The sequence below is a fragment of the Rhinatrema bivittatum genome, chromosome 1, assembly GCF_901001135.1.
Source record: "Rhinatrema bivittatum chromosome 1, aRhiBiv1.1, whole genome shotgun sequence".
Classification (NCBI taxonomy): Eukaryota; Metazoa; Chordata; class Amphibia; order Gymnophiona; family Rhinatrematidae; genus Rhinatrema; species Rhinatrema bivittatum.
The window spans coordinates 684,346,150-684,371,063 of NC_042615.1; the positions used below are offsets into that span (position 1 = coordinate 684,346,150).

General features: G+C 49.8%; 1 protein-coding gene across 1 annotated transcript in view; it reads left to right on the top strand.

The window, feature by feature from the left end:
* TNPO1 (transportin 1) overlaps positions 1–24,914 on the top strand; it is a 685,264-nt gene that overhangs the window by 131,839 nt on the left and 528,511 nt on the right. Inside the window, 1 exon segment of the mRNA XM_029574697.1 lies at positions 402–551. Coding sequence (XP_029430557.1) covers positions 402–551 — 150 coding nt within the window.

The following is a 24,914-nucleotide window of genomic DNA, read 5'->3' on the forward strand; positions in this document are numbered from 1 at the left end:
CGAAGAGACATAGTCTGTGACCGGTCCCGCTTTAGGCTCCGCAAATTTATAGCAAATAGCTCGCTAGGGCAGGTCTATGAGGCATAAAACGCTTTGGGGTTTGCTGGAGAGAAAGTTTAGGCAGCCATCTTAGACCGATGACGTCACTTCCCCCTTCTGTTATCTTTTTAAAGATGGTATACATTGATTTAGTTTCAAATCCGACCTTGAATTCTTTTCATTTTGGCCTTACATTTTTCATGTTTATATCTAAAGAATGTTAAATACCTTAGCAGTAAAGATGCTATATAAAATTCAATTTATAGTGAGTGTACTTGCTGTATAATTAACTGACATTAATTCCAAGAATTTGTGGATATGTAAATTCATTGAAAGCTGATTGCAGTTTTGTTTTCTTGCAGATGAGCCTACACGGTCCCTGAGTGGTCTGATATTGAAAAATAATGTGAAAGCACATTTTCAAAATTTTCCAAATGGGGTGACTGACTTTATTAAAAGTGAATGTCTCAATAATATTGGTGACTCTTCTCCATTAATCAGAGCAACTGTTGGTAAGTTGCTTCCTACTTATTCTCATTTTTTGTCTTCATGTGTTAATGGGGGAATTGCAGCCTGATTTCAGAATTGTTTAGAACATTTCCATTAACATGTTTACAGAGTTAGTGTAGTATGATGTGTAAATTGAACAGCAAAAGACTTGAATAGTAATTTCTGAGCATTTGTGCAAAATTCATGACACTGAATATGTTGTGGCTTTTTTTTTTCATTGAAAATATTTGCCACACTGGTTTTAGAGCTCTTAATATCTTTTTAACTGTATATTTTGGATTTCAGTACTTAAAAAAAAAAAACCAACAAAAAAACTGGGTTTTTTCCTTCTAAAAATAGTTTTGCTGTTAACGAGGTAACATACAAAATGTATTGATTTGAGGTTATATTTTAATAACGCAATGTTAGTTTCTTCCTTCAAAGCAGTGAGCATCTAGGAGCATGTTTTGTTTATTTTTTATTTTATAGTTTATTTTTTATTTTAATTTAAAGATGCTGGCTAATCTTCCACCAGCAGGTGTTCCATATTCTGGAGTACAGTATCGATGTCTCTTTGCCCACTTCGAGTAGACTTTCCTATGGTGAAGTATCAAAATATGGCACTAATTAGCTTGGCTGTTAAACTGTCATGTTTGTGGAATGAAAAATGCACCATTCAGGAGGAGCATGAGACCTTGAACCATTTAACAGTTGCCAGTGTAAGAGTGCATGTTGAATAAGATTTAAAAAGGTATCAGTTTTGAGTGCAGCATTTTCTACGACGACAAGCAGGATGGTAGTCCTCACATATTGGTGACATCAGATAGATCCCTGATATGGAAAACTTATGTCAGAGTTTCTAGAACTTTGAATGGGCACACTGAGCATATCCAGTATGCCCTATTCCCTGCTTTCACATGGGGCCCCTTTCCAGTCTCTTTCCATGGAGCTGTAAGCCTCATGCGTGAGTGAGCTAGTTTTTGGCTGTTTTTGGCCTTGTGGAAAACTTTCCTTTTTCTCGCATTTTCACGGGTTTTTCCATGCTCTTCTGTCACCAGGTCCCTCTTGGTGCAATTCTTGTAGTGCTCCTAGTCAGGGTTTTCAGTGATTCAGGTAAGTTTCCTTTCGAGGCGATGTTGGCATTAGCAACGTTCGAGGAGGAGCTGAAGTGCTGATTCCAGCTAGCGGTGCAGTGGGTGCTGCAGGGCTTTTGTCCTGTGGCACAGATGGTACTGGACCCGGTGCCGCTTGTCCTTGTAACGCTTCTGGAGAAGCTCAATGTGCTTATCTGTGTATTACCGACCTAGCTGCCTCTGGTTCCTGGGGTGACATCTGTGCCCAGTGGGGGCACAAAGATATCCCCCTACTGATACAATGGTCATTACTGGTTTCTCAGAGGAGAAAGCTCCACAGAGGCTGGCAGAGACAGAGACCTGCCACTCCCCTTCCAGTTCTACTGATACTTGCACCCCTGGATAGAGGCTAATCACCTAGGGACCAATCTCCTGTGGCTTACAGTGAGGATGAGGAACCCTATGACCCCTGTGGGGAATGACACCTTGGAGTCATACTCCAAAGGCTCCGATGGTCTTCCTTCAGAACCTTCTCTAGAGGGGCAAAGGAAGTCTCCATCTCAGGACTTGACCTTCACAAGTTTTATGAGGGTGATAGCAGAAGCCATCCCATTTCATTTATTGATGGAGGAGGATGCCAGGCACAAAATGCTTGAGATCCTCCACTTCGTGGAGCCTCCTACGGAGTTCGTGGCAGTTCCGGTACACGAGATCCTTAAGGAGTTAAGAGGATATGGGAACACCCCCTCAGTGCCTCTCTTTAATAAGAAGGCAGACTGGGTCTACCTCATCCATAAGACTGCTGGATTAGATAAGCATTAGCTGCCCCAACAGTTGGTGGCCGAATCCACCCTCAAGGGCCAAGCGCTCTCTGACTCATTCCTCAGCATCCTCCGGGGAAGGACCATAAAGCGATGGATGCTCTTGGGAGGAAGGTATTTTTTAAAGCACCAAGCTCAATGCCCTCATTGCTGTCTATCAGCTCTACATGAGCCATTACTCGCGGGACATCGGGAAGCAGGTGCAGGAGGTGGCTGAGCAGCTGCCTCAAGAGCAGCAGGACTCCCTCAAGTTGCTGGTGCATAAGGGCACGGAGTGGGATGCCAGTGGCCAGTGGTTGGTGTTCCACCTTCACGGAGCGGAAGGATGGAGGCCTGCCATCTCCATATTTTAAAAAAAAAACCAAAAACAAAAAACAGGGGTGGGCAAGAGTATGTATAATTAACGAAGAGTTCATAAGCTATAGGTACTACCAATTATTAGGCTTATTCAATATTTGTTGATAGATAATGTGGCTTTCAATGCATACTTCACTTTCAATACATATCCAACATAGCTCTCTGCTTCAACGGCAGGGGAGAAGAAAAACTAATAGTTCACGCATATCCAGCATAGCTCTCTGCTACAATGGCAGGGGAGAAGAAAAACAACCAATAAGGGCTGAATAACATAGTCTGGGTAAAACAAGCGTGGGTGTAGCTTGCTTATTGCGGCGGTTACTACCCCTAACTAATCAAGCTTGATATTTCACTTGGATGCAGCTCCATCACTGCTCTCTGCATTAATGGTGGGTGTGAAAGGGAAATAGAACCAAAGGTTACTAGGAGCCAAGAGAAACAGATAAGTATGAGAAAAAAAGAAGTGTGAGGCTTGCTGGGCAGACTGGATGGGCCGATTGGTCGTCTTCTGCCGTCATTTCTATGTTTCTATGAGTGTGGAAAACACGAGGTCCATGCGACCTACGATGTTCTTGACTGGATCGAGAGTCTCTGCAGAAGGAATTGGCGCCCGCAGAATAGCATGGCTGCGGGCCTTGGATCTCTGACCAGAGATATAGAATTGACTGGCTGATGTTGCTGTGTAGTGGAGAGAATCTCTTCAGAAATAGTGAGGGATGCTGTGGCCCAGCTTCGGGACCACCATGAAACCCTCCAACTCTTAGTCAGTATTCCAGACCCATCCTCCTATTCTAGGAGGCCTGCGAGATTGGGGCCAAGGAAGTCTTTCTCCAAAGGAAGTACTATCCTCAGTCTCCTTGCTTCCATTAACACTATCAGGGCTCCCGTGGCCGACCCAGGCAGCAGAGAGCCCCCAAGCCCCAGCCAGCTCAGTCAACTCTAGGGACAGGGTTTTGACTGGGTCACAGGGGGAGAGTACGCCAGTTGCCCGTACCCGGGTCGATGGACCCTCCAGTCGGGGGAAGGCTGTGGTTCTTTGCGAACCAGTGGCCCAGTATAATCTCGGACCAGTGGGTTCTGTCCATCACAGGCACCAAGTGAACCTCCCTGCCTGTTTTGGGTGATGGTAGAGCATCAGGAGTTAATACTAGCAGATCTGTCCTCCCTCTTAGTGGCTAGAGCAGTCCATCCCATATCAGGATAAAGGGGGCAGGGATTCTACTCCAGGTACTTCCTGATTCCAAAGAGATCAAAGGGCCTTGGACAAGTTTTTAAGAAAAGTTCAGGATTGCTTCCCTGGGCACCTTGATCCCCCTTTTTTGCAAAATGTGGACTGGCTATTCTCCCTCGACTTAAAGGACTCTCATATCGAGATCTTCACTGGTCACAATCTCCAATTTGTTGCTGGAAAACAGCATTTTAAGTACCGGATGTTACTGTTCGGGCTCTCGTCAGCCCCACGGGTTTTCACAAAATGCTTGGCCATGGTGGCAGTGTACCCCTCCACAGGCTTGGGAGTGCATGTTTTTCTGTATCTGGATGACTGGCTAGTCAAGGGCATGTCTGTCAGGGCAGCTAGGTCCATGTGTTTGACCATCTGGGAGTTGGAGTCATTAAGGTTCATTCTCAACTACCCCAAGTCCCATCTCAGCCCATTACTTGATGTGGACTTCATAAGAACCCTGCTAGACATGGCTCAGGCCAAGGCCTTCCTGCCTCGCCAGCAGGCTCTCACAACCATCGTGGCAGAGAGCCAGCAGGTGTGTCAGCCTGGCTGTTGAGCCGTATGGCTGCAACTGTCCATGTCACTCCCTTGGCACATTTACACATGGCACAAAGCTCAATGGACCCTGAGGGTCGCAGTGGTGGTAGGCAACTCAGAACTCCAGGATTACAGCCAAGTCACCCTACCTGTCCAGGACTCATTGACCTGGTGGCTGGTACTTTCAAATCTGGAATGGGGGATCTCGTTTCAAAGTCCCCCCCCCCCTACCCAAATTGTCCTAACCATGGATGCATCCACCCTGGGGTGGAGAACTCATGTAGATGGGCTCTGCACTCAGGGTCTCTGGTCTGCTTAGGAATGTTCTTGTCGAATCAACTTCCTGGAGCTTTGGGCGATCAGGTACCCACTGTGGGTGTTCAGAGATCAGCTGTCCAACAAAGTTGTCCTGATCTACATGGACCACCAAGAAGCTATGTGCTATGTCAAGCAGGGAGGCATCGGATTGTACCTCCTTTGTCAGGAAGTGTCTAGATCTGGTCGTGAGCCCTGACTCACTAGATGGTGCTTAGGATCATATACCTGTCTGGGAAGGAGAACATAGTAGTGGATAGGCAGAGTCAAGGCATCAGACCCCCCAAGTGATCCCCTGGATGTTGAGATGTTAATCCTGCAGCCGCTTGATCTTTCAGAGTGGAGGAGGTTTTCCGTGTGGTGTGAGCAGAAGGAGCTAGATCTGTTATGTGCCCCACACAAAACTGCATGACTACCTCCTACTCCTCTTGGAGGCTGGCTTAAAAACCAACTCCATTAGAGTTCATCTCAGTGCAATTGGCGCATACCACCAAGGTGTAGATGGTAAGCCCATTTCTGTACAGCCTATAGTTGTACATCTCATATGGGGCCGCCTTCAACAGAAGCCTCCAACTAAGGCCTCCCCCTCTGTCTTGGGATCTCAACATAGTGTTAGCTCAGCTGATGAAAGCTGCTTTTGAACCACTGCACACCTGTGACCTGAAGTATCTGACCTGGAAAGTCATATTTTTGGTGGCGGTCACTTCAGCGTGCAGGGTCAGCGCTCTCCAGGCTTTACTGACTCATCCACCTTATACTAACTTTTATCATGACAAGTTGGTCATGCTTATGCACCCTAAGGTCCTGCCTAAGGTAGTGATGGATTTCCATCTGAACCAGTCAATTGTCCTGTCAGTATTCTTTCCCAGGCCCCATTCGCACCAAGGCAAACAAGCTCTACACAGTTTGACTGAAGCGAACCTTAGCCTTCTATCTGGAGTGGATAGAAGCCCATAAGTAGTCCACCCAACTTTGTATTTCTTTTGCTATTGCCAAACAGACACTATCCAGTTGGCTAGCAGATTCTGTTACGCCCAGGTGGGACTGCATCTTTAGGGGGGTCTTGTCAAGGCTCATTCAATCAGAGCCATGGCAGCATCGGTGGCTCACTGAGCAGTTTCCCAAGGCTGTGATGTGGTCTCTCTACACACTCACATCTTATTGTTTGGATAGGAATGGCCGACGCGACAGTTTTGGCCAGTCTGTCCTTTGGAACCTGTTTGAGGTGTAGAACTCAACTCCCTACCTAGGGCCTGTTTGGATTCAGGCTGTCTCCCCCTCTGTTATCAACAGCACCATTGTTGTGCCCATTGGCACCTGGTTAGGTGTCTGTTGGTCCCCTTTTGTGTTGGGGAGCAGACTCTTGCTAGGGATTCACCCATGTGTGAGGACTATCGTCCTGCTTGTCCTCGGCGAAAGTAGAGTTGCTTACCTGTAACAGGTGTTCTGTGAGGACAACAGGATGTTAGTCCTCACGAAACCCGTCCGCCACCCCAAGGAGTTTGAGCATAAGAACATAAGTTGGATTTTCCTATTTTTTGTTTTAATTTATAAGTCTTAAGTTACAAGACTGGAGGGGGACCCCACGTGGACGCATGGTATAGGGCTTGCTGGTCATACTTAGTGTGCCTAGTCAAAGTTCTATTTTCCCGCATCTGGGCTTCATCTGATATCACCCATGTGTAACTTCCTGCTGTCCTCAGAGAACACCTGTTACAGGTAAGCAACTCTGGTTTTCCTAGCGTGAAGCAGATGGACTCAAAGCAAGTGGGTATAGCGTGCTCGTGCTAGCAGTTGGAGACGGATCTGACGTCAGCATGGGTACATACACCCCCGCAGGAAGTGCAGCAATTCAGTAATTTCCGTCTCCAAAGCAGTCTGGAGCTACCTCACGCTCGCTGAGCGTGTTTCCAAATTCTACATGACTAAATTCATAGAAGGAAACCTACCTGAAGATGAGCCCCGCACTCCTGCAGTGATACCAGTCTGTCCCTCCCCCAGTTGAGTTTCTTTCCCGAGGCGATTTCCGTGGTCCCTCTGAGGTAAGTGCCTTGGTCCGGTGGCCGGCTCGCGGCAGGGAGCTAGCCCCCCTGAGTGTGAAGGGCTCGGGCGCGGCATAGAGGCAGCCTCGGTCCCAGCGTGGACTTGGCCCCCGAGCGAGACGAGTTCGGGTGCGGCCCAGAGGCAGCGGGTGCACTTCCTCGAGCGCGGCGGTGACGGTACTCACCCTCTCCCCCCGCAGCCGGAGACCGCCCGGGTCACAACCGGGAAGCGCTGAAGACAAGGTAAGGCGTACATCTTTACTTGTTGGTCTCAGAGGAAGCGAGGATTAGCAGAGTCTGCCTAGGTGGCAATCCGCCACGGAGGTCACCATTTTCCTGCCTGGTTCGTCACCGCGCAATAGGCGCCTGTTGCTATACGCATGCTGTTGGGCGCGCGTTCCTAGGCGCCCGCTGATAAGCGTCCGTTCCTAGGCACACATGGAGCGTAAGAGAGCCCATGCGTCGGCAGAGCCGGCCCCTCCAGCATCAGGCATGAGCCTCTGCTCGGCATGCAACCTTAGAGCCACACAGAGCGAGGAAGCAGACTCCCTATGTGCCCAATGTGAAGAGGCCCTAGGAGTTCCAGGCCAGGACCGGTCGCAGCCCAGCGCACTTGCCAGTTCCTCAGGGAACACCCCGGACCTAGCAGGCAGCAGTGAGCAGCCGGGGAACCCGAGGGACCTGGTACTTCTCAGACCAGATCCTGCTTCGCTCTCCTGGGTGGAATTATTCAAGGGGATTCATGCCTTTGTCACAATGCAGGCTGCTCCCCGAGCGGGTCCATATGTACCGGATGACCCGGCCCCTGGACCCTCAAGGTCTAGGCACGGCCATGCGCCACCCGGAACCCCCACTTATGGGGATTCCGATTGCCTTGAGGAAGACGAGTCCCCCGAGGAGGGAGAACTTCCCTCGGGGATTGAACCATATCGGACCATGAGGTGCTTCTTTTTAAAAGGGGATCTCCAAGGCCTGATCTCTCAATGCCTGTCGGAGCTGGCTATCCCGGGCCATGTCGCCCCAGAGGAACCTAGAATGAACCCCCTGTTAGAGGGCCTGCGCCAAACGTCTCATCATTTTCCCCTCCTACAAGCAGCTCAGCAGTTAATCGATCTGGAATGGAATACGCCGGAGGCCTCATTCAAAGGGGATCGGGCCTTGGCTGGCATGTACCCCTTAGACCCGGCAACCAAGGAGAAGCTGGCGTGCCCCCAGGTAGACGCCATAGTTAGCGCAATTGTGAAGCGCACCACCATTCCGGTGGAGGGGGGGACGGCCCTCAGGAATACACATGACCGGCACATGGACACCATTCTGAAACAAGCCTTTGAGGTGGCAGCCATGTCCCTACGAATTGCGACCAGCTGCACCGTGGTGACACGTTCCTGTTTATCACAGGCTAGGAACAACACCCCGGGAGAAGAAATGGAATCAGCTCTCTCATTCCTCACCGATGCAGCCTCCGACTTAGTCCGTACGGCAGCCAAAGGAGTGTCATCCTCAGTGGCGGCCAGGAGACAGCTCTGGCTACGTAATTGGTCGGCCGACTCCTCCTCCAAGACACGCCTCACGAGAATGCCCTTTGAGGGATCCCTCCTGTTCGGCAGCGACCTTGAGAAACTGGCCAATAAATGGGGCGCCTCTCCATTACCCTGTCTACCAGAAGACCGGTCAAGGAGAAACCAGCGCCCCTTTCCTAGACCATCGAGGGGTAGAACCTCAGTGCTTCAACCCTTACAGGACTCGCTACCAAGCACCTCGTTCACAGGCCAGGAAACCAGTCCTTTCGGCCTAAGCACAACAAGAGGGGAACAGGCTCGGGTTCGGGTCCCGGCCGTACCCCACAATGACAATCAGCTGACCCATCCGGGGGTAGTGGCCATAGGGGGCAGGCTATTCCTCTTCTACCGCAGGTGGGTCGAGATTACCTTTGATCAGTGGGTCCTCGCCATCATCCGAGAAGGGTATTACCTGGATTTTCTTCAACTCCCGCAGGACAGGTTTGTGGAATCTCCTTGTTCGCCCATCAAGAGGACGGCCCTAGAAGTTACTTTGCGGAGGCTCCTGTCCCTAAAGGCCATAATCCCAGTGCCTGCAAGGGAGATGAATTCTGGGCATTATTCCATTTATTTCATCGTGCCCAAGAAGGAGGGCACTTTCCGGCCCGTCCTGGACCTCAAGTCAGTCAACCGATACCTACGGGTCCCCAGCTTTCGCATGGAAACTCTGCGGTCTGTCAAAAATTCAGTACAGCCAGGGGAGTTTCTCACATCCCTACATCTGTCGGAAGCCTACTTGCATATCCCAATCCATCGGGATCATCAGCGCTATTTACGCTTCAAGGTCCTGGACCAACACTTCCAGTTCCGAGCTTTACCCTTCGGGTTAGCCACCACGCCGCGGACCTTTACCAAGGTCATAGTAGTAGTGGCAGCATCCCTCAGGAAGGAGGGAATCCTCGTCCATCCCTACCTGGACGATTGGCTGATCCGGGCGAAGTCACCAGAGGAGAGCCACCAGGCGACCAACAGAGTTATAGCTCTTCTGGAAAGCCTAGGATGGGTTGTAAACTTGAACAAGAGTTCCCTGCAGCCTTCTCAGTCGCTGGAATACCTAGGAGTCCGATTTGACACCCAGGAAGACAAGGTCAGTCTGACCTCCAAGAGGAGATCAAAGCTTCGGAATCATCTGCTGGCACTGCTGAGTGCCACCCGACCCACAGCTTGGGATTACCTACAGGTCCTCTGCCTTATGGCATCCACCCTGGAGGTAATACCATGGGCACGGGCCCATATGAGACCATTACAACGCGCCCTCCTATCTCGATGGAGCCCACGTTCACAGCACTACACCGTACACCTACCTCTACCAGCCAGAGTACGGAATCGGCTACGGTGGTGGTTGCAGCCCAGCCACATGAGCCGGGGGTCAAGAATGTCCTCCCCAACCTGGACCCTGCTGACGACAGATGCCAGCCTGAACGGATGGGGAGCACACTGCAAAGAACTCACCGCCCAAAGGCGGTGGAACAGGGAAGAGTCGGGGTGGAACATCAACCGACTAGAGGCACGGGCAGTCAGGTTAGCATGCCTGCGATTTGCCCACAGACTCCGAAACAGAGCGGTCAGAGTGATGTCGGACAACGCCACCACAGTGGCATACATCAACCGACAGGGCGGAACCAGAAGCCGACAGGTATCCCTAGAAATAGACCCCCTGATGACTTGGGCGGAAGCAAATCTCCAGGACATCTCCACCGTCCACATCGCCGGGAAGGACAACATCACGGCAGACTTCCTCAGCAGAGAAAGCCTAAACCCGGGGGAATGGCAGCTGTCGCCCACAGCTTTCCAGATGATTGTGGATCAGTGGGGGACTCCGGACACGGACCTATTAGCGGACAGGTCCAACGCTCAAGTACCCAGATACGTCTGTCGCAGGCGAGATCCTCTCTCCCACGGGATCAACGCCCTGGTACAGCCATGGCCTCAGGGGATCCTGCTATATGCCTTTTCTCCATGGCCCCTGCTGGGAGCCATTATACACAAGATTCAGCGGCACAGAGGCCTAGTTCTTCTAGTGGCCCCGGACTGGCCAAGAAGACCCTGGTACGCAGACATGAGAAGACTACTGGCAGGGAATCCACTACCCCTGCCTCCACACAGGGACCTGCTGCAGCAAGGTCCCATCCTTCACGAGGATCCAGCTCAATTCTCTCTTACGGTCTGGCCATTGAGAGGGCTAGGCTGAAGAAAAGAGGATACTCGGGGCCGGTAATAGATACACTCCTCCGAGCACGCAAGTTCTCCACATCGCTAACATATATAAGGATCTGGAGAGTATTTGAAGCCTGGTGTGAAACTCACAGCGCCAATCCACATGCCGCCAAGATCCCTCTCATTTTGGATTTCCTGCAAGATGGACTTCAGAAGGGTCTGTCCCTCAATTCCCTCAAGGTTCAAGTGGCAGCGCTATCCTGCTACGGTCCCCGGAGTGAACGCGACAGCATCGCCACACACCAAGACGTTTCACGTTTCCTGAAAGGAGTCAAACACATTCGCCCGCCACTGAAGTGGCCAGTACCCCTATGGAACCTCAACCTAGTTTTGGAATTTCTAGCGGGACCCGCCTTCAGGCCCCTTCGAGGCCTGTCCCTCCCTTTGTTAACCTTGAAGATGGTGTTCCTGCTGGCCGTATGCTCAGCACACCGCATCTCAGAGCTACAAGCGCTGTCCTGCCGTGATCCGTTTCTCAGAATCACTCCAGAGGCTATCCATCTTCGCACGGTTACTTCCTTCTTACCCAAAGTAGTCTCACACTTCCACCTCAACCAAACCATAGCCTTGCCTACTACGGAAGGTTTGAAGAAGTCTGAAGAAGGTCGAATACTACGCCATCTCGACATCGGCAGGCTACTGTCCAGATACCTGGAAATGTCAGAAGCAGTACGAAAGACGGACCACCTGTTCGTCCTTCACAGCGGGAAGAAGCAAGGGAAAGCGGCCTCCCGGGCAACCATCGCCCGCTGGATCAAAGTTATCAAGGCGGCCTACATAGAGGCAGGCAGACCTACACCTCTACGGGTCAAGGCTCACTCTACCAGAGCGCAAGCGGCCTCTTGGGCAGAAACTAGGATGCTGTCGCCTGCAGAGATATGCAGAGCGGCGACGTGGTCCTCCCTCCATACCTTCACCAGATTCTACCGTCTAGACGTCCAGGCCAGGGAGGACACTGCATTTACGAGGGCAATCCTGAACGGACCTCGGACAGCCTCCCACCCAGTCCGGGAGTAGCTTTTGTACATCCCACTTGTTTTGAGTCCATCTGCTACACGCTAGGAAATGTAGAGATTACTTACCTGATAATCTCGTTTTCCTTAGTGTATGCAGATGGACTCAGCATCCCGCCCGGCTGCCGGCATACATGGGGATTCACAGACTCACGGTAAGCCATGTTTCCTTATCTAGGGCATCCACCCTGCCGGGTGTTGACGCCTTCCGGTTGAGAACACTGGCGGTCTCCAGCTACTATCAATCGGTCAGGGTAATCCTGTTCATTTAATCGATCGGTCAGTTACACATATATCCATAAAGCTTTTGCAAGGAAGATTACTGAATTGCTGCACTTCCTGCGGGGGTATATGTACCCGTGCTGACGTCAGATCCGTCTCCAACTGCTAGCACGAGCACGCTATACCCACTTGTTTTGAGTCCATCTGCATACACTAAGGAAAACGAGATTATCAGGTAAGTAATCTCTACATTTTCCATCAATAAGCAGGACTGAATTAGCCATAATATGTAGATAAGAACACAAGAAATTGCCATATTCGTTCAGACCAAGGGTCCATCAAGCCCAGCATCCAGTTTCAAACATTGGCCAATCCAGGCTACAAGTACCTGGCAGGTATCCAAACAATAAGATCCCATGCTACTGATGCCAGTAATAGGAATGGCTATTCTCTAAGTCAACTTAATTAATTAATAGCAGGTAATGGACTTTTCCTCCAAGAACTTATCCAATCCTTTTTTTAAACACAGCTATACTAACTGCACTAACCACATCCTCTGGCAAAAAATTCCAGAGCTTAATTGTGCGTTGTGAGAATTTTCTCAGATTAGTTTTATGTTAAACAATTTTTATTGCTTTTCCAAAAAAAAAAAAATCAAATATACTAAACAAGTTGAATACATTGTTCCTTCTGCTTTCAATCTCACAAAGCAATATCTATTTACCATGCAGAAGCAACCAGTCCCACCCAACACTCCCCCCCCATCCCCCCCCTCATTAATACCAACCATAGTACACTGCGATACAGATACCAGGCCACTACAGCAAAGGTCCCAAGACCAGCAATGAAGAAGAAGTTCAGTCATTTAAGATCCAGCTGCGTGCTCTATGTGGAGGAAGGTACGGTGTGCCTTAGGTGAAGTCCGAGCTGACAGCTGTTCCATCTGCATCAAACGGTGAAAATGATTCCTCCAAGCCCAAAAGGATGGGCCCGCCGATTCCTTCCACTGAAGAAGTATCAATTTCCTCCCTACAAAACAGGCTTTCATAAACAAGCGACGTTGTCCCACTTCTCGGATACGTGGCAAAGGAATACATTAAAAAAGTATCAAGAGGGGGACACTGGCAAAGAAACACCCAGCAGGTGAGCTAGATAAGCTACAACACGCCTCCAAATTTTTGAATAATCGAACAGCCCCAAAACATGTAAGAGAGGGTACCGGTCGCCTGATTGCACTTTCCACAAGTTGCCATTGGCAGCAAGGTGGAGTGGAATGCCACCAGGGGAGAGATGTACGCCCTCCAGAGAAATTTATATTGCATTTCCTGATAATAGGAGTTTGAGGAAACCTGCGCAATACGCCGAAGGCTGGCTTGTAGTTGAACATCCGTCACTCGGAATGTGCCCTCCCCAGACCAGCGTTCAGCTAGGCCCAAACAGGGATTCTGGTAAGTAGCCGTCCGCAATTTCTGATAATAGTGCGAAAGTGACGGTATTGCTCCAACAGAAAAAAATTAGCTACAACCCGGAAACCACTGGGCAAAAGGCTATCTTTTGGCAAGGCCTTGATATAATGGGAGAGCTGTAAGTAAGCAAACACGGAGGGATGTCGCAGGTCGTACAGTTGAGACAGCAATTGGGGAGTAAGGAGGTTCCCTGCAGCATCAAAAACATGACCTATTTGGGTAATTCCCCGTGTCGCCCAGTCTTTAAACACAGTGGTGGAGGATCCCCGTGAAAAATCTAAATTGCCTTGTAGGGGCAAAAAGTAAGCACAGCCTTGAGGTATCTGCAACAGCTTCAGGAACTGGGACCAAGCATATCGTACTGGAGACACCAAGCCTGCCAAGAGATCAGGTAAATTTAGTTTAGCCCACGAGGTCAGTAAAACAAAGCGCAGGTCAGTAGAGCCAAAAACTGTGCGCTCAGCCTCCAAGTTAAAATACCCTTCCCCCAGCAACCATTCCCGCACCACTCTGAGATTACTGGCTAAATTGTATAGGCGCAAATCCGGGACACTTAGACCCCCAGTGCCCCATCTGTTTTGCAGCTGGGAAAGTGCTATCCTGGATTTCTGCCCCCTCCAGAAAAAACTTCGCATTCCCCTCTCTAGCTTATGATCTTTGACTTTAAGGCGAAGCACTAAATTCTGAAAGACATACAGCCATTGAGGCAAAAGAACCATCTAAAATAGATGAATGTGACCCCCTAGAGACAGCGGGAGCGATTGCCATTTACACATCCTGTCTAAGGTGGATGCCACTAAAGGAGGAATATTGAGGGCATATAACTGGGACAGCTAGTTAGTCAGGTACACCCCCAAGTAACGCACGCATCCTTGAGCCCAGAGCAGAGGAAAAGTACCCTCCCATCTGTCATGCAGCGCATCTGGGTATGCTAGCGCCTCACTTATCAGGGTTCAGGCGAAAGCCTGAGAAAAGGCCAAACTCCTGGAAAAGGGACAGCAAAGTCTGCAGAGAGGTCTTGGGATTAGTCAAACCAGGACGTCGTCGGCAAAGGCCGCATATTTGAACATATGTGTTTGAAAACAGACCCCTCTAACCTGCCGGTTCTCTTGTATAGCCAACAAAAGGGGCTCTAATTGTAATAAAAAGAGCAATGGAGATAGAGGTCATCCCTGTCGGGTACCCCTACAAATGGAAAAACTTTCGGATTGGTTAACCGTTATTCGTGCTAGAGGGCCGTGATAGAGAAGATTTACTGCTCCCCGAAACCGGCCTGTGAGATTCATCGCCTCTAGAACATGAAACAGATAAGACCACTCTACCCTATCAAAGGCCTTTTCCGCATCGAAACTTATGGCCATATAGGGCTCTTTAACCTGTTGGCATAGCGCCATGGCAACCAGTACCCGCCTAATATTAGTGGATGCATATCGTTTTTGCACAAAACCAACTTGATCAGATCTAATTAAGGAGGGCAAGACCTGGGCCAGCCTGTCGGCCAGAATTTTTGCCAAAAATTTCTGGTCAACGTTTAACAGGGAGATAGGCCTATAGGCCACAGGAGACTGAGGGTCCTTCCCCGGTTTGGGAATCAGTGTGATATACGCTTCATTACTTTGCCCTGGATAGGAGCCCTGATCAATCAAGGCATTAAAAGTATTAGTGAGAGGGCCTACCAAAACATCAGTCAGGGCTTTATAATATTCGGCCGTAAAGCCATTGGGACCTGGCATTTTATAAGGTTTCGCTTGCCAGATAACCCGCCGGGTCTCAGCCTCTGAGATCGGTAGATCAAGCTGGGCCCGTTGTTCAGGAGTGACTCGAGGCATCTCTATCCTATCAAAGAAGGAAGAACATCTGCCCAGATTTGAGGCCTCAGCAGTATAAAGGTTGGCATAAAAGTCCCTAAGAACCTGCAGGATCTGAGGCGTATCCGTCACTAATCGTCCGGTGGGAGATTTAAATGCCGCCACATAGTGAGACAGGCGGCGTGTCCGAATCAAATTAGTCGTCATTCTGCCCGATTTATTCCCCATTTGAAATAACTTATGCTGATAATAGAACACACTTTTCTTGGCCCTTTGATGCAACAGAGAGTTAAGCGTGTGTTGCACCGAGATGTAAAACTCCCTATGTGCGGGAGAGTTATCAAGTAGGAGTTCCTGCTTGGCCCTCCTAATTTTGGAGCTCAGGGTAAGGATACGCTTGTCTAACATATTTTCTTCCGATGAGCCACATATGAAATGATCTCCCCCCTCAAAACTGTCTTGGAGGCATACCAAAAGAGTACCGAATCACCCTCGTGTAATGCATTGTGGGAGGCATAGTCCTTCCATTTAACCAGGAGGTGATCTCTGAAACCTGTGTCCTTAGCAAGGTAATACGGAATTCTCACAGGACAAGCAGGATGGTTGTCCTCACAAATGGGTGACATCGAGGATGGAGCCCACCACGGAAAACTTCTGTCAAAGTTTAACAGAACTTTGACTGGCCCCTACTGGGCATGCCCAGCACGGCACTGACCCTGCAGCCAGCAGGGGTCTCCCTTCAGTCTTCTTTTTTCCGCGCAGCAGTTGCCACGCGGCGAAAGGAGCTCTTCTTACCACGTTCCTGACAGGAATTCGGTTTTTTCTTTCCGAAGAAAATTTGCCCCTCAGAGGTCTCCCTTCGACAAATTTTTTTCAACTTCGCGGAATCCGGTAAGTTTTTTGCCGATTTTCCTCGACTTCCGTCGATTTTGGCCCTCGAGGCCTGTTGGCAATTACCGATCCCACGGCTAAATTTTGGCCCAAGGCCATGGCGACGGGGTTCCGTCGATGTCCGGATTGCACCCGGACTATGTCAATCACAGACCCCCATAGGGTTTGTGTTTTGTGTTTAGGTAGTGAGCATGATGTCCTGACTTGCACCAAATGTGCCTTAATGACACCCAAAGGTCGCAAAGCCAGGATGGAGAAGATGGGGCTCCTTTTCCATGCTCTCACCCCAACGCCATCGATAGCATCGACGTCATCGGAACCGGCACCGTCGAAGTTGCACCATCACCGTCAACCCTCCGGTGACCGTCCACCATCGATGACTTCTCGGCCATCGACTCCTGTCCCCTCCCCGGATGGGCGAGGAGATCGGAAAGACAAACATCGCCATCGACGGCACAAGTCTCGGCCCGTCGAGGATCCAGAGCCATCGACCTCCGTACAGGCCGAGCCACCGACTAAAAAGCCTCGGTCAGACCTGGCACCGTCCACGTCTCGTTCGCAGGCACCGAGGAAACCCTCACCCTCTCGGGGTGTGGGAGCCGTGATCCCACCGGGTTACGGTGGTCCCTCCGGCTCAGCCTCCCTCTCCCGTCGAGCCGGGTATCATTACCCCTGGTCTCCGGGCAGAACTGGACCGGCTGGTCCAGGAGGCCATCGAGAAAGCGATGCAGAAGTTCCAACCTCCACCGGCACCGTCTCCGGCACCGATTCCGGCACCGACTCCGCCACCGAGGAGGGAACCGACCACTGAGCCTCTGGTGGAAGCTCTAGCACCGCTACTGCGCCACATGGAGGTGCTTATGACTGCCCTTCCATCGGTGATTCCAGTAGCACCGACAACACCACTGTCTCCGACAGGATTCTCATCGGCAGGAGAAACACCGTTCCTGATTCCCCCTTCCGGGGTGGTCCCATCGGTGCCTTCTCGTGTCTCTCCACCAATTTATCCTTCGGCTCCATCGATTCCAAGACCGGCACCGATTTCATCGGCAGCGCCGAAGCCCTCGATGCCATTCCCAGTTCCGCCTGCAGCACCGATGCCATCAAGATTTCACTCGATGCCCTCGGATCCTCAACCAGGACCTTCGGGGCTTCAAGCCCCACATGATCCCTACGATACCTGGGGTGATGATACATCGTCTGACACAGATTTACCTTCACCACCATCTCCTACAGAGAGTAGAAAACGTTCTCCTCCTGAGGATCTCTCTTTTATTAATTTTGTGAAGGAGATGTCGGAAATTGTACCCTTTCAGCTGCAATCTGAAACCGATGACAGGCACCAGATGATGGAACTGCTCCAATTTCTGGATGCTCCTAAAATCATCGCTTCCATCCCTATTCACCAGGTGTTTCTGGATCTTTTAAAGAAAAACTGGGAATCTCCTTCATCTGTTTCACCAGTTAACAAGAAAGCTGACTCCACATATCTTGTCCAGTCAGCACCAGGATTTCAGAAGCCTCAACTGGATCATCGCTCTGTTGTGGTTGAGTCCGCGCAAAAGAAGGCCAAGCGTCTAAAGCCACACTCTTCCACTCCACCTACCAAGGACAACAAATTCCTGGATAGTGTGGGACGGAAAGTGTATCATGGAGCTATGTTGATTTCACGCATAGCTTCTTATCAACTTTACATGACTCAATATAACAGAGCCATCCTTAAACAGATGCAAGATTACGCTGACACCTTGCCGGAACAATACCAACCACAGCTTCAAGCCCTTCTTCACAAAGGATTTGAGGCAGGGAAGCACGAAATTAGAACGGCCTATGACATCTTCTATGCTTCCACAAAAGTTTCAGCCACAGCCATCTCAGCCAGACGTTGGGCTTGGTTAAAGTCATCCAACCTTCGCCCAGAGGTCCAGGATCGTCTATCTGATTTGCCCTGCTTAGGGGACAATTTGTTTGGAGAACAAATTCAGCAAATTGTAGCTGAATTAAAAGATCACCACGAGACGTTGAAACAACTCTCATCCATTCCATCTGAGGTGTCCTCCAAACAACCACCTAAGAAGGACTCTAAAAAGTCGTTCTTTCGGCCACGTCGTTATTATCCTCCATCGGCTAGGCCTCGACCTGCACGGTCCTCCAACAGAGCTCAGCCACGCCAGCCTCGGAAGCAAAGACCTGCTGTAGCCCCGCCTCTTGGGCCTGCGGCGGGCCTTTGACTTCCCTGTAGGGAGCACATGCCAAACCCCTCTTCCAGACATCCCTGTGGGGGGTCGACTGTACCATTTTTTACAACACTGGATACAGATCACCTCAGATCAGTGGGTACTAGCAATTATTGCACAGGGTTACCACCTCAACTTCATTACTCTTCCGGCAGACTCCCCGCCTCTTCAAGCATGGAGTCTAACCAGCCATTTGACTCAATTACAACAAGAAGTATCCCTTCTGCAATCAAATGCTATAGAACCCGTCCCTCCCTCTCAACGAGGGAAGGGATTCTAATACCAAAGAAATCAGGGGGGCTATGTCCTATTTTGGACCTTCGAGCCCTCAACAAGTACCTTCAAAAAGAAAAGTTCAAGATGGTAACCCTGGGCTCGCTTCTCCCTCTGCTGCAGGAGGGGGATTGGCTGTGCTCTCTCGACCTCAAAGACGCTTATACCCACATTGCGATAACACAATCCCATCGCAAGTATCTGCGTTTTCTGGTGGGCCGAAACCATTATCAATACCGGGTACTACCTTTCGGTCTGGCGTCTGCTCCACGAGTCTTTACCAAATGTCTCGTCGTGGTAGCAGCATTCCTCAGGAAGGAAGGTGTCCACGTCTACCCCTACCTGGACGATTGGCTAATCAGGGCCTCCACCCCACAGATTACTCAATCCTCCCTAAAATTGACAATTCACACACTCCTTTCCTTAGGGTTTCTTGTCAATTACGAGAAATCTTGCTTAGTCCCATCTCAAACCTTATCCTTCATTGGGGCAGACTTGGACACCTTACAGGCAAAGGCCTACCTTCCGCTTCAAAGGGTCCAAACTCTCATGTCCCTAGCTCGCCAGCTCCAGTCTCAAAACACTGCCACGGCTCGCCAATTCCTCATTCTCCTAGGACACATGGCATCCTCGGTTCAAGTCACTCCCATGACCCGACTAGCCATGAGAGTTACCCAATGGACTCTGCGACATCAATGGATTCAAGCTCTTCAGCCCCTGTCCTCCATTGTCACAATTACACAAGCGCTACGCCTATCTTTAACCTGGTGGACGACGCGAGTCAACCTCCTTCAGGGCTTACCTTTTCTTCCACCAGATCCCCAAATAATCCTAACTACCGATGCTTCCCACATCGGTTGGGGAGCCCATGTGGACGATCTCCAAACTCAAGGACTCTGGTCTCGAGAGGAAGCCGAACACCAGATAAATTTCTTGGAACTGCGAGCAATCCGCTACGCGCTCAGAACTTTCCAAGCTCACCTATCGAATCAGATAATCTTGATCCAAACGGACAACCAGGTGGCCATGTGGTACATAAACAAGCAGGGAGGCACAGGCTCCTTCCTTCTGTGTCAGGAAGCTGCGCAGATTTGGGCGGAAGCCCTCTCCCACTCTATGTACCTCAGGGCCACCTACCTGCCGGGAGTAGACAATGTATTGGCAGACCAACTGAGCCGTGTCTTCCAACCACACGAGTGGTCACTCAATCCCTTGGTAGCGACCTCTCTATTTCACAAGTGGGGTTATCCTTACATAGACCTCTTTGCGTCCCCTCAGAACCACAAAGTGGACAATTACTGCTCTCTCATTCGGAGCCAACACTCTCGGCCCAGGGATGCCTTCTCCCTCAAGTGGGCAACTGGTCTGCTTTATGCATTCCCTCCACTTCCTCTTCTGTCGAGGACTCTCGTGAAGCTACGCCAGGACGGAGGAACCATGATCCTGATAGCACCTTACTGGCCACGCCAAGTATGGTTTCCCATACTCCAGGATCTCTCCATCCGCAGGCACATTCCCTTGGGAAAGGACCCGCATCTCCTCACTCAAAACGACGGATGCCTCCTCCATCCCAACCTCCAAGCCTTGTCCCTGACGGCATGGATGTTGAAAGGTTAGTCCTTCAGCCTTTTAACCTTTCGGATTCAGTTTCTCGTGTCCTGATAGCTTCACGAAAGCCCTCCACCAGAAGGTCCTATTCATACAAATGGAAAAGGTACACATCATGGTGCACTTCTCAGTCCCTTGATCCCCTTTCCTGTCCAATCTCGAAATTCTTGGACTATTTATGGCATCTATCGGAATCAGGTCTTAAAACCTCTTCTATAAGGATGCATGTCAGTGCGGTAGCCGCTTTCCATAAAGGTATCGAGGGTGTCCCTATTTCAGTACAACCCCTGGTAACACGCTTTCTTAAGGGCTTGCTCCATCTGAAGCCACCCTTACGTCCTCCGGCCCCATCTTGGGACCTTAATCTGGTTCTTGGTCGTCTAATGAAACCACCTTTCGAACCTCTGCACTCCTGTGACTTGAAATATCTCACTTGGAAAGTGTTATTCCTTTTGGCTGTTACTTCAGCTCGCAGGGTTAGTGAATTGCAGGCCCTAGTTACCTATCCGCCTTACACTAAACTCCTGCAGGACCGGGCGGTACTCCGCACTCACCCTAAATTTTTACCTAAGGTAGTTTCTGAGTTTCATATCAATCAATCCATAATCCTACCTATCTTTTTTCCCAGGCCCCACTCCAACTCCGGGGAACAGACTCTGCATACCCTAGACTGTAAACGAGCTCTAGCTTTTTATCTAGACCGTACAGTTGCTCACAGGAAGAGCACTCAATTATTTGTCTCTTTCCATCCTAACAAGTTAGGACAACCTGTGGGTAAGCAGGCTCTTTCCTCCTGGTTGGCGGACTGCATTTCTTTTTGCTATGAGCAAGCTGGCATTCCTTTCCAAGACCGTGTCAAAGCACACTCTGTGAGGGCCATGGCGACTTCAGTAGCACACCTTCGATCGGTGCCGCTTCCTGACATCTGCAAGGCTGCAACCTGGAGTTCCCTCCATACATTTGCAGCCCACTATTGTTTGGACAAAGCTGGAAGACAGGACTCCATCTTCGGCCAATCTGTCTTGCGTAACCTTTTTCCAACGTGATGTACCAACACCCTTCCACCTGCCCGGTAGGGTGCGGATGTCCTTTCCCAAATTCCACCCCAGTTGTTGTGCCTTTTGCACGCCGTTGGGTGCCTTTGGTGCAAGTCAGGACATCCTCAGCTCGGTACTCACCCATTTGTGAGGACAACCATCCTGCTTGTCCTGTGAGAAAGCAAATGTTGCTTACCTGATGTAACAGGTGTTCTCACAGGACAGCAGGATGTTAGTCCTCATGAAACCCGCCCGCCACCCCGCGGTGTTGGGTTCGTTTTATTTTTACTTTTTAGGCACTGCCTGTAGCTTTGAAAATCAGACTGAAGGGAGACCCCTGCTGGCTGCAGGGTCAGTAGTGCCGTGCTGGGCATGCCCAGTAGGGGCCAGTCAAAGTTCTGTTAAACTTTGACAGAAGTTTTCCGTGGTGGGCTCCATCCTCGATGTCACCCATTTGTGAGGACTAACATCCTGCTGTCCTGTGAGAACACCTGTTACATCAGGTAAGCAACATTTGCTATCTCCACCTCATCAGTCGGGGCGGCCCACCCGGCCAGGTTAACTCCACCCAGACTGGAGCATGATCAGAAAGAACAATGTTGTCTATTCCCGCCTCTGTAAGCTTAGAAAACAAACTAGTTCTCAGCAAAATATAGTCTAAACATGAATGTGTGTTGTGCACCCGTGAAAGTTGGGTAAAGTCCCTCGCCGTGGGGTTCAAAACCCACCATGCATCCACCAAATCTAGTTCCTGTTCTAAGAGGGCAAACTGTTTACCCCAGTGACTTCTGCCTAACCCCGCTGCCCCACTCCGATCTAATTGAGGGTCTTTAATAGTGTTAAAATCCCCCCCTACAATAATAGGGTGATTCTGGTGAAGAACTAATTGATCATGAATAGATTGGAAAAAATGCTAGACTGGGATTGTTGGGAGCGTAAAGATTGCACAGCACTATCGTGTGGTGAAAAAGCTCCGCTATTAATATAATATATCGACCATTGGGGTCTTTGATTTCTTGTTTAATGAAAATAGGCAGAATAACGACCCCAGCTGATCTGCTAGTCGCGGAAGCAAAATGTACAGTTCCCACCCAATCTTGGCAGAGCTTCTGGTGCTCCTCACAGTAGGAAGACCAGGTCCGCTGATTTTCCTTTTAAGAAGGGAGAACATTTTCATCCTCTTAATGGGAGAGTTTATACCACAGATGTTCCATGAGAGCAAGCGCATATGCTGACTAGCCATTTACCTCCATCAGAGAAGGAACACTGAAAAAAGATAAAAAGGAAATGGAAAACGGGGATTCTCCCAGCTGAGATCCCCATTTTACAATGGTCCATGGCTTAGGACCTAGTATACAACATGCAATGTACCCCCAGACCCATATTACAGCGTACATATCCAGTTTAAGCAGCAACACTACCCAAGTCCCTTCCCCCGCAACCCCCCCCCCCCCCCGTCCTCGCCCATCCCCCCTGAACATAGAGAAACTCAGCTTTACAGCTAGTGGAGATCACTACATTGCAATCGACATTTCTACCCCCCCCTTCCAACACCGCTGCATCAATAAATCATCCAGAACACCAACAGTTACAAGAAATTTGTAAATAGTACTACAAGAAAACTAAGGAGGGTTCCCAAAAGACAAACAGCACCCCTGTCACATGCTGTAAAATAATTAAAAAAAAAAAAAAAAAAACCCCAACAAGTTCCAAACACAATGAGATTACTGAGAAAGTCATGAAGTGAAAAAAAAAAAATGTCCGGGGCAAGAGCAAGGTCCATGCCCTGGCTGCATCTCAGTTCTCTACGCGGGAGCAGGCTCACCCCCAGCCTCGTGCACGGGAGCCTGCCGGTTGCAGCCAGTGGAACCCCCCACTGGAACCTTGGGTCAGCTCAAAACACCACCGAACTACCCAACACTAGGAGAAGGAGCCACAATAAACAGGGCACCCTCCTCGTAAGGCATCAGCACTACAAAGCCTCAGGGCACCGACACCATGTAACCAGCATCAGTCCCGACCAAATATGGGCCGTCTCCTTACTCTCACGGATCCGAAGCCCTGGCTCCTTCTGGTGCAGTATTTTCCAACGCTGCCAGATATACCCGGGCCTCCGCCGGCGAGTTCAACCATCGGACTCCTTTCGGGGTAAGCACTCGCAATCGCGCCGGGTAAACTATCGGAGCTCATTGGTTCAAGGCGTAGAGACGGTTACAAAATGGCGTCAGCGCACGCCGTTGTTGGCTGAGATCCGCGGAGAAATCTTGAAAGACAAGTACCTTGTTATCATATTCAAGTCCCGTCCCAGCGCATGTAGCTCGGAGAATCAGAGATTTATGTTGAAAATTTAGGATCTTTGCGACTGTGACCCGCGGTTTCGCCGCGGTATCTCTTTTGGGGCCTAAACGATGGGCCCGCTCGATCCTCAGCGGACCATGAACCAGAAGAAGGTCCAGCACCCGTGGGAGCCATTCCTCCAGAAATGGGGCCAGGTCTCTTTCTGCTATTTTCTCCGATATTCCAACAAAACGTAAGTTCGATCTTCTGGACCTGTTTTCAAGGTCCTCCAAAGGGTCAGATTGTTTAACCAGCGTTGCTTTGATGAAAGCCAGCTCTTTCCGCATACCCTCCTGGTCGTCCTGGACATCGGATACATGCTGTTCAATAGTTGTAAAACGTGATTCAAAGCCAGCAATAGAGGTTGTCAATTCAGTTTATTGGAGATAGATGACAGTTCAGGCCTAAGGGCATCACGAACCGCTGAGCGTATCTCCTCTAGTGCTAGAGTCGAGGATGTTTCAGGGACAGCACCTTCATCTTCCAGGGCCTGCTCAGGTGCTCAGGCCTTGTCCTTTTCTTTCTCTTTCCTCGCTGCCCGGGAAGTCATTCTGCTGGATGCTGATGGATATGGGTGCTCTTGATTATAAAGTTAAATGTCCACTGTATGTGAGGATTAGGGCCTCAGATGGGGTGGGATGGAGGCAAAAAGACCGAAAAGGGAAATCCCACGTCTGATCCCTTCACTGCATCACGTGATCTCTCCAGATTAGTTTTAAATGTGCTACTTGCTAACTTCATGGAGTACCTCCTAGTCCTTCTATTATCCAAAAGAGTAAATAACCGATTCACATTTACCCATTCTAGACCTCCATGATTTTAAAGACCTCTATCATATCCCTCCTCTTCTCCAAGCTGAACAGCTCTAACCTCTCTTTAGCCTTTCCTCACAGGGGAGCTGTTCCATCCCCTTTATCATTTTGGTTGCCCTTCTCTGTACCTTCTCCATCACAGCTATATCTGTTTTGAGATGCGGCGACCAGAATTTTATACAGTACTCAAGGTGCGGTCTCACCATGGAGCGAATCAGAGGCATTATGACACTTTGTTTTATTCACCATTCCCTTCTTAATTCCTAATATTCTGTTCGCTTTTTTGACTGCTGCAGCACACTGAGCTGACTATTTCAATGCATTATCCACAGAACAAGCCAAGCTGCTATAGATCCCTACGAAGAAACTACAAGCTTGCAGAACACCCTTAGCTGGGTCACACATGCAGAACACAGACTCTCACCAAAAACGGAATAAAGTGACCATAAAGCTAATGTTTTTGCATTGTTGCACTGCATACAGAGTTTGGCTGCTTGCTGTTTCCAGTTCAGTTTTTGTCTCCACATTTCTGTTTA